Source organism: Monopterus albus, unplaced genomic scaffold (assembly GCF_001952655.1).
Source record: "Monopterus albus unplaced genomic scaffold, M_albus_1.0 scaffold5.1, whole genome shotgun sequence".
Taxonomy (NCBI): domain Eukaryota; kingdom Metazoa; phylum Chordata; class Actinopteri; order Synbranchiformes; family Synbranchidae; genus Monopterus; species Monopterus albus.
This window is the reverse complement of record NW_018127885.1, coordinates 1688941-1699434: the sequence shown is the minus strand read 5'-3', so window position 1 is coordinate 1699434 and position 10494 is coordinate 1688941. Positions and strand designations below refer to the sequence as shown.

Genomic DNA, 10494 nt, shown 5'->3' with positions numbered 1-10494 from the left:
GTGTGTAACAGAGAGAGAGACAGAAAGTGAAGTGTATGATTGTGTCAGTTCAGTTTGTTATAGAGTAGAGAAAGACTAGACTGCTGCCACTTTAAGCTGAATCAATAAACAGCATCAGTGATAAGTTTCACTTCATCTGTCTCCACCCTTCACCATAGATACACACGAACATGCACTAACAAAGCAATCAAAGCACACTAACTCATTCTCCTGATCTTTACCCCACCCAAGCTTTTCCTTGGTAATGGAAAATGAAAAGCAAGATTCTGTCTGACACATCAACTTTGCAAGTGTGTTCTATTCTCAGGTGATTTATTACTTTTTTTATTGTAAATATTCAAAACTGCAGCAGTTTTACAAACCTTGTAAAATAGACAATTTGGATTTAATGATGAAGCCATAACAGCATGAAGCGAGTTTCCAGAACATTCAGACTGTGTTTCAGGTTTGGTTGTGTAGGTCTCATTTGTTACATCCTGACTACAAAAAATATTTACTCTACACTTCCTATTTATAGCACAGTAAGGGACTTGCTTTGGTGTGATAAAGTTGAATTTCTGACTGTTCTGGAAAAGAATTACAAAGTCACGTGTATGTCTAAAATGTGTCTGCAAGTGTTTTTTTTTTAGAACAAACATATTTTTGTGTGCCATCAGTGCAGATAATCATCAGCAGGCCATTCAGTAAGAAGAATATTTTACAGTTTCCTAACTCAGTTTATGAAAGGATATTTGAAAAGGTCCTACAGGTGCATAGGGCAAGTGTGATGGTTTCTTCCTAAGGAAGAAATTAGCACTAATATCATTCTCCAGTTAATACATTAATCAGTTATGAAGACAAACATGGTGCATGACATAAGCTTCACCCTAAGTCTGATTTGTATCTCCCAACCATAAATGCCCATTTGGGAAAAAATGCAGTTTAGAACAGAAGCTGATTTATCAGAACTGCAGAAGCCCATACAAAGAGATTTCTAGAAGGCCAAGCATAGAAAACTCGGTCGGGAAAATTAAATGTGTTTGCCAAGTTGTGTTGCTCATCTTCACTAAGGAACCTGGAACTTTAGATATAAAGTCGTATCCTGCAATGAGTCCACACTGCTGAAATATTGAGCAAAAATCAGAAACGCTACCATTCTACTTCAGTTAACCCTGCACTCTATTCTCCTAAAAAGAAGGCAAACAAAAGTTACTGCATTACACTAACACTGTGTGGCTGGTTTCATGACATAATCAAATATCATACATTGTGCATAGTATACTCTATTTATGCCATACTCTCCAGTCTGCTAACATACAGTAGAAAAGTCGGAACAGGAGAGTTTTGCCACACTTTGTTTCATGGAACATACTCTCAAATACTGTATGATTTTTGTCTGTCCTAACTGGGGCTCTATATAGTACTACTAGTGTTTAGCAGTAGTCATATTACTGTAGCTGCTGTGTTTCTCTTGTATATTGTCGCTCCCATGTCCCTTGGGTAAGTTGCTAAAGACTTGAGCTGATCCAAGTGGCTCCCAAGGAGAGGAGAGAAGAAAGCCTTTCTCTTTTTCCATCATACCTGCTGGGTTCACACAGCTGGCTTCCATCACATCATATTTGCATGTGTGTGCATGTGTTTTATGTCCATAATAACCACAATGCCAATACATCAGTCCTGTCATAGGCAGCAACCCAATATCCATGGCAGTGAGGCAAAATGCATCACTGTATTATACATCTTTTCTTGTGTCAGGCATGACAATGAAATGTCATACAATGGTATTTTAATTCTCTTTTGGTAATTTACTCTGCTCAGAGGAACTGAAGTGGATGAAATTTAAATTCCTTGACGAATCACTTTTAAAAACCATTCTCAACATGCTATTCCATACTTGACAATGTTATGTCATGCTCTGTCCATGCACTTTTGGCAGACAGCTTACTTTTTCTTGCATGCTAGCTATTCTAATCACTCACTGCTGCCTCTCATAAGATAATCCTAACTACAGCTGGAATGGTGGATTCAGGGGTGAACGATGCAGGCTGGTATTGTAAGGTGTAGGTGGCTGGCAAGTGTGGTTAATTTGCTTGTCTTGGGCTTGAGGTTCATTTTGTACTGATCCAAATCCTCTCATTTAGGAGATTATGTTCCCTGGCTTGTGGAGAGTAGGTGGAGGTCAGAGAGGATGAAACAGAGGAATGGAGAAAGTGATGAAGGTGCAGCTGGAGGGTTTGTGTTTGTACTGTTGTGGAGTAGGGGGAGGTGATGCTTAGAGAGAGGCAGAAGAGGAAAACAGCTTGTGTGTGGCGAGATCTGAGGCTTGGGGGTGTATTTGTGTGTGTGTGTGTGTGTGTGTGTTGAGGGTGTGGGGGGTGGCAAGGTGCAGACAGTATTGTTTAAGGAAGTATGAGCGAACCTTGATGGGGGCTCCAGCTTTCAGTGAGTATCGGCAGATCTCCTTCACTCATGTCCCTATGCCACATCCCTCATCAGCCCCACTTCCAGACATGCCCTGGCTCTACGATTTAAATAAGTCCCCCTTCCCCAACTGCACTCTCACATATGAGTTGATGAACTCTAAGACAGCCAGAGTACTTTGGGCCCTCTGCCTTAGTGAATAGAAGAGTTTAGACCATGAGGCTGAATTGATGCTTCAGAAAGGGGCATTCTCCTTGAAACACACAACTCCCTTTGAACTCTGTAAAAAGCCACACATAGTCAAGGATGTGTTCCTCTTTTATTAGACCAGTGTTATTCAGTATATTTTTAAGCCATAGCTAGGCTATTAGGTTAGAAGCAAAAGATTAGATTTAACAATTTTATAGAACTGTAAAGCTCAAGGAAACTCTACACTATGTTTGCAAAGTGCTGTAACACACAAAACATTTGTTTCCAGGCATTTGAAAAATTTGAGCATTAATAAAGAACAAGGCTGAAATAGAGAAATGAACGTGATCAAGCTAAAATGTTAAAGAGCGAGCACAGAATGCATAGGTTTGGATAAGATGTGAATTAGCAGTGTTCATTGGGGTTGTGTGCAAAAGTGGAAAACTCTTGAGTTGGAAGCTTTCAATACCTCTCCTGTGTCACAAACTAGAACATTCTCACCACCAACCTTTTTTCTTTGTGAGGGAGGTCACACATAGTCAAGGATGTGTTCCTCTTTTATTAGAAGTCACAAACTTGCCAAATTTCTAGTCTGCCTATGCCTATGCATTTCTGATAGGAATCAAACAGACACAGAAGTGACAGTGCTTCAAACTAAGAGCAGCATTACTGATGTTATAAAATAAGCTATAGATACAGTGAGCCACATAACACTTAATGTAGACATCAAATGCATGAAAAAACTTTGCAGTTATCATCAACACTCATAGAAAAGTGTGGAGTTATATTTTCAAATGGGCCATTCCTAATTCACCTCAAACCACCTGTCCATCTGGCCTTTGTTATGGCAGATTGTGCTACATGATCCTTGAAATTATGAACTGGTACATCAACACTACCAGTCCCAAATAAAAAAAGAAAAGGATCTGTCTGTTGCAGCCACTAATCCAGTCTGTTTGGGACGCGGAGACTGTTGTGTGACATTTGTTCCTCCAGTGTTCTCCCTGGAACCCCTAAATACTCGTTTACATTAGCATAACCGTGGGCCCCATCCACTCACTACAGGATTAGTTCAGCTCTCCTCCCACTGTCTGATGGCTATTTATCCAGATAGATACAGGCTGTTTTCAGGTCTTAACCACACCATTGCAACTAAAGTCATTATCATTCACCAGGAGCAGGACTAAGCTCACTGAGAGTCTGCTGTTTAGAATGAGACTGACAGTTCATTTGGAATGGTTTAAGAGAAAAAACATGGAACTCCCCTTCAGACTATAATGGAATAGCCAATAAATGCCCAGTCAATTTGCCTTTATGCTAAAGTGATGCTAATCTGGCCTTGTAATCATTTTTGGATCACTGTTTTTATGAAAAATGTGGATTTGTTTTTCCACATGTTGAGATTTGTCACACCTTAATGCAAAAGGCAGACTCTTTAGCTGGAAAATAAAATCAAGCTTGAAAACAGCTTCATTCTAAAAACATTACCCACGTGGTTGCTAAAAATTAAACGGTGCCACCACCTGACAGGTAGTCCTCATGTGAGATAGGCTGCTGATATTTTTACACTATAAAGGAGCCCGTTAAAAATCTTGCAAATTGTATAGTCTCTGTGCAGCTTCTGGCTTCTTCACTCGGTAGAGTGCATATCTAATAGAATCATTCATTTCCTGATAGATCTTAACCACATAACACACTGACCGTTTTGAGTTGATGTAAGAATATAATACATTTATGGCAAAAATGAAACAAAACAATACAAGATGGCCATAACACAGGGGATTGAAGTGATTAATCACACCTATATAATGTATAAAAACTGTAAAACTGCATTAAAAGGTGTGAAAGACATTTTGTACAATGAAGTGATAAAAGTCATAACACCAAATAAAAAAAAAAGTAACTCTATCCAAAAAATTTATCTCCAAAACAAACGACCCCTAAAGCAACCTAGGATCCTAACTCAGAAAGAGTTTCCGCAAGATGTTCCACGTTTTTGTTCCACTGTTTTCCTGTTTTCACGCTCTTTTTAACCTTTTGCCTTGTCCTAACCTTTCCTCTCCTACTACTTTTACTTTCACAGTTTTCTTTTCTCTCATGCTTTCTATGCTCTCTTTCACCCTTTCTCCCGCCTACACTGCACTCTCTTCTCCGTCCTTCTCTCTCTCCCACTCTCTCACGTTCTCTCTCGCTCACACACTCTGACTGTGCTGTCTGCCTCAGCTGTTCTCACTTGCACCGTGTGTCTTGTGCTGTGGGGACAGGGCAGAGCTGCGCTGAGTGTGGCTGAAGTAGTCCACATCAGTGTTAAGAAGAGAGAGAGGGGCAGATAGGAAAAAAATCGGAGGACAGAGAGAGACAGTGCAGATTGTGCAAGCAGACTGGATTAACAGATGTAACAAATTGGACCTGTCTTTTCTGTCTTTAGCTAAAGGTAGAGACTCAGCGATAACGTGGACGGCTGTTTAGGCAGAGCTGCACGCTGGTTAGGTATCAGGACTGAAAAATATGGCAGTCATACCCAGACTTTACCACTTTTCAAAACATTTAATATGGTGAAGATCTCTTATTTGTGCTTAGTTTGGGTCAGTTTTCCTTGGACGTACTAGTGTGGGAGGCTCACTTACAGTAATATTGACCCTGGAGTTGAACCCTAATTTTGACTTTTGACCCCTGGAGCAGAAAAGAGTTTCTGATTTATCAAAGGGTGAGAACCAGTCTGGACTGTATTTATTCATAATCACTGGACAATCGGACTGTTTATTTATTTTTTTACCAGCATTTCTTGCACCATTGTAGGTCTGAGAGTGACGGCCCTGGAGTCGTGTTTTTAAAGCACCTCACTGGCTTTTCTTGCCCCAGGACCATGGGCTCTCTCTGGGGCAGCATTATGCTGCTGTGTGGGGTGGTTCTACTCAGCACGGAGGGCAGCAGAGTCCAACAGACCAAGAACAATGTCCCTCGACTAAAACTCTCCTATAAAGGTAAGCACTTCATAAACCTCTAAATGATGCAACTCTTCATTACTTTGTCTGAAGTAGAGCCTGAGGTATGCCCCAAAACCTTACACCTTAATCCTGTACATTTAAATTCCTAAATCACATACAGCATGCTATGCTAATGAAGCAATTACTAGAAAAGTCTACTAAAGTTGTTGTAACTGCCAGATCTTATATATCCTTATGAAGAGATTACCTGTAGAAATGCAAACTAACTAAACTGAGGTGAAACAAATAAATTCATTTTTTACATGGCTTGTCAAGATTAATGACTTTTCAGGTGTATGCGCTGGTTGTGTGACAGAGTAATGCATATCATTTGGATATGATTTCAGTCAGGTAATCATCTGCAGACCATTAAGGCATGTTCCCATTTAATGTTCATTCAGTCATGCAGATAACTTTTCCACATATAGTTTTTATAAACAATTACAAACCATATGTTGTTTTAATGGAAATCTTGTGTCCACATTAAATATGGTACTGTATTGGTTCACTAAAAATTATTAGCTGGGATTAAAAAATAGGAATTAATGGGAGCAATTCAATATTTATACTGTTATACTAAAAATGAGCAGTTTATTTGTATTTAGGAAAATAACTAAAATGTTCCTGTCTACTGCTTCTCTATCCTCTGTCTCTGATGCACACTCTCTTCCTGTGTCTCTGTCACTATTTTGATCAACTGCTGTTGTCGATTTTGCGATAAAAAGTGCTGCCAGACATAAACTCCCTGGCAGTTGAGCATCATTTATCCCTCTCTGCCTTTTTTCCCCCTGGATGTCATTTTTCTGCTTCGTTCTTTCCTGCATGGTAATTATACTCAGGATGAATGGTGCTGGTCTGTTTTAGCAGATGGCTTTCCCAAAGAGAAATGTTTCCCGTTCAGCTCTGGGAGCTTCATAATTATACACACAAGCATGTACATAGTCACATACACACACGCACATTCATATACATGGCCATACAGCTAATGCTACTTGTGATTGTATCAGTCATTTAAAAGCACTTGCTGTCAGTTTGGTGAAACACTCCCATGTAGCTTTATGTCAGGTAGCAGCCTGGCCATCCTGGTTATTTGCCTGCTGTCTCCACATTCAATATTTCCATTAGACCTCATTTGCATTTTGGCTGGAGGGTGACAACATTTGGCACCATCTCTCGCTGAGGGGTTCTAGCTAGAAGACAGCGAGCACATATAATTTTCATGCTTACAATTTGGCGTAAATACATATTATTCATATACAAACAACAAGCCTTATCTACCGTCGATGGCAGTGATTATCACATTCTGAATAATTTATATCGTCATATAAATTATTTGTTACTGTTGTGATTTACTTATGGAGGGCAGGAAATAAGCTGATCCACTGTGGTGAAATACAGAGCAGTACTACTTACACAGCCTGAGAAGTTGTCCAGTCCTGAGGGAGGGAAATCTAATCAATGACACATGACATTGAGGTGAAGGAACTCTGACCCCTACAGGTCATAGGAATACTGGCGAAATACTGTATGTGTGTGACCAAATTAACGTGTCTGTGCGGGTACAGGCCTCTGCACACTTCTATATGTTTTTGACTCTCTTGAAGACTCAGTTCATATGAACACAGCAGGGATGTGTTTATCTTGAAAGCATGAACCTGAACAGCAGCCTGCTCCTCCACAGTATGAGTCCCTCAGTGAACACAATCAGGCTCTCTGAAGAATACATACCAACTTCCCTTACCAACCACCACCACCAAACAGCACACATACACATATATATATATATACCCACAGAGGCACACAACCTCCCCGCTCAACCCCAGGAGATTCTAGCAGATCTTTGAAAGTGAGGGTCGAGGGGCAGAAGGCCATTGGAGTAGGGGGAAAAATAACAGTGGTACCCCATGGCTACCTAAACATGAGCTAAGGTCCAACTGTATCAACAACTAAGTGACTGGGTGATGATGAGGTAGTAGGAGGCTATGGATCTACAGTGCACTGCAGGACCATAAATGGAGTTGTTTCACATACATTATACTTGGGCATACAGTGATATGAGATGGATTCATAGTCTGGATGTAAAAGGATCCTCTGGGGAGTAAACAGATACCATTACAGTTTACAAGTTTATGGGCCAAAAGAAATACACCATATGTTGTTTGTGGTCCAGGGAAGGGAAAAAGTGGGTACTTTAGATTTATGGGTGTACTGCCAAAAGTACTTCTCTCTGACCTTTCAGCCCCTTTTCTGAGCAGAGCCAAGAGCTTGCACACAAGCGTCCACACACACAAGCCAATACATTCACAGCAGCACAACTAAATTCTTACTCTTGAATACCAAGAAGAATAAAGAGCCAAGAACTGAAATCAGAAATTTAATCAGAGCTGGAGAATAAAGAAGTTCTCATAATTAACACATAAGCATTTTAACAATCTTCATGGTTGGAGTTGGGTTTCTTGGGGTGTGTACAGTATACAGTAAACTGAACAGCTTTGAACAGCCATGCAAAGGCATCCTGTACGTTCAGCAAACTGGATGTTTGGAAGCTTTTTTGGGTTCTGAGTCATCTGCTCTTTTGCAACTGAAGGCATGTTCAAGATTTGTATGGTAACATTCAGTTTTTTGTTTGACTTGTTTCTCCAGTAGCTCTCAGATTTTGGTCATTTGATTTGAGCCTGATGCAAAGTAAGATGCTCTAAGAAAGAAAATCACAATCTGCTTACAGAATCTCCAGCGCTCCTAGCTACTGGGTCGCTGACACCAACTTTATTGCTTGAAAAATAAATTGTGTGTTAACCCTTTCATCTTCTGTAAAATCACAGCTATCACCTCAACCAGGCTAATTTGCAGAACATCTTCCAAAACAATATGCTAAAGAGTTTGCGGAAGCATTTGCCTGCATTTTTGCTTGATGCCAAACAAATTGTGTGACTGAATAAGCTTTGTGGTGTTTTCCCTCAGGCTTGGGTGACTCATACCAGTGATGCAGTGATATGTTGTCTTTAGTCAGCGTGCAATCATACACTCAGCCATTTGAAGGATGAATGTCAATGAAGTTACCGAGGGATGGGCCAAGCATCAGTGTGCCCTTATACAGTGCAGCCACATGTCGCTACTTTTTCTTAGGTAGCACTTAGATAACATTCTCTGTGGCCTCCAATTGAGAAAGACACAGAATGTAGGGTAAAGGAGTTTATTTTTATCACTCTCACATGGGGCTGTTGTTTCTTTGTATCTATTCCATCTGCCTCCTTACTGCTCTTGCCTTCTTTCTCATTTTCCATGTCTATCTTACTCTGCACCTTTGCAGGATTCCTGACAGGACTACCAATTGCAGGGTAAGAGAGAAAATGAGTAAATTATGGCAGGGCAGCTGTGGACACCTGTTACAGGCCACACATTTTCCCATCCACCTGTCTGTCTGCATGAAAGTGTCTATATCTTCTGGACACTGAATTTAACAAAACATGTTCACAGCAGACTTTAAAACATTATTATTAGTGTTATTGACTAGAGGAGACACCAGTTCAGACATGTATAGGCTACTGCCTCTGGCGTGGCTTGGAAAAATCTTGGTTCTTTCCAATAACACAGCCTGCTCTGTAAACACATGTACATACACAGATCCACACACAATACCCACAGAGTATCTGTCTCTGGATGATTAGCTTTTAATAACTTTGTAGTAGCCACTGTTGAATGGTTTGTTGCCACGGACACTATTCCCATAGATGAGTTTCACAAACCAGAGATGTGTGTGTATGTATGGTACCAGTATGTGGTGGTGATGTTGTTCTCCATTCTCTAACATGGGGTGTGGTTTGAAAAGAAGTGAGGCACCACCCGTACAATTTTGACACCTTGCTGTTCATAAAACAATGTATGATTTTGTAGGCGATTATTTCTTTCCTTTAGATATACAGGTTACACACAAATTGCCCACACTGCTTTATTTTAAGGACCAATTTTTTCTTTGCTTTCCAGGTGACTCAGCAGTATGCATTTGTGTGTGTGTGTGTGTAGGTACTGTATGTCAGATAACAGGAAGAAACCACAGACACACATGTAATGTTGCTGTAGGTGAAAAAAGGTCAGAGGAGGCAACTGGGGGTTATTGTGCTGTCACTGAAGGGCTTATAGTGGATCCACTAATGATTGATCACCGAGGAGCATAAATCTGGGACACTGCTCTGGACTGGGCTGAGCAATACAATTATTTACAGCAAGTTTTTTTTATGACCTTGAGCTTCTTTCCCTTCTTAGGACAGTGGTGGTGTATTATATGGAGCTCAATAATCCCTTAATAAAATTACTTGTACTCCAAATTAATTTATCAAATAAAATGCAATTAAGCAACTATAGCCCAACTCAAGCAAAACCTTCCATATGTTTAATCACATCAAAAATCAGATACATGAAAACGCTAATACTTTAACTATCTGGAAGCATTTCATGAACTGTGACTCATACATTGCATTTCCATACTTTACATATTAGATTGGCACCATTGGTGACTGTTTAAGGCACTGTAATATCCTGGCTTATGACATGGTTTGATAGCTGTAATCGAGTTTTTCTTTTCTTCTATTTATTATTGCTGTTAAGTATAGTGAGAGGAAACTTTTTTGTTTGGGTTTTTTGTTTGTTTGTTTTGTCTTTTGTGTTTCTCATACCACTTTCTATTTTTTTCAATTCCTGCTAATGATTTTTATTACCAGCATGCTGGCGTCATAAAATGTATACCCATAACCTTCAAAATCATTTTAATATAAAACAGCATTAGTATTTCTATCATACTTGCAAATATGCTTTTATACTATTAACCCATGATGCTGTTAGGATGATGTTTTTATGACAGATGAATAGAAAAATGTCCACCGCCGCATTGTTTTCTTAATTAGCTTCTACAGCTTTTACT

At 39.8% G+C, this 10494-nt stretch overlaps 1 protein-coding gene across 3 annotated transcripts in view; it reads left to right on the top strand.

The window, feature by feature from the left end:
* The window catches only part of sema3ab (sema domain, immunoglobulin domain (Ig), short basic domain, secreted, (semaphorin) 3Ab), a 36433-nt gene that overhangs the window by 7525 nt on the left and 18414 nt on the right, over nucleotides 1-10494 (top strand). For 2 of the 3 annotated variants that reach the window (XM_020613423.1, XM_020613432.1), the window contains exon 2: nucleotides 5389-5573. In XM_020613423.1, the coding sequence (XP_020469079.1) occupies nucleotides 5456-5573 (118 nt within the window). In that variant the 5' untranslated portion in view covers nucleotides 5389-5455. Of the gene's footprint in view, nucleotides 1-4849; nucleotides 5297-5388; nucleotides 5574-10494 lie in introns of those variants that run through there. The other variant, XM_020613415.1, reaches the window with a different exon arrangement.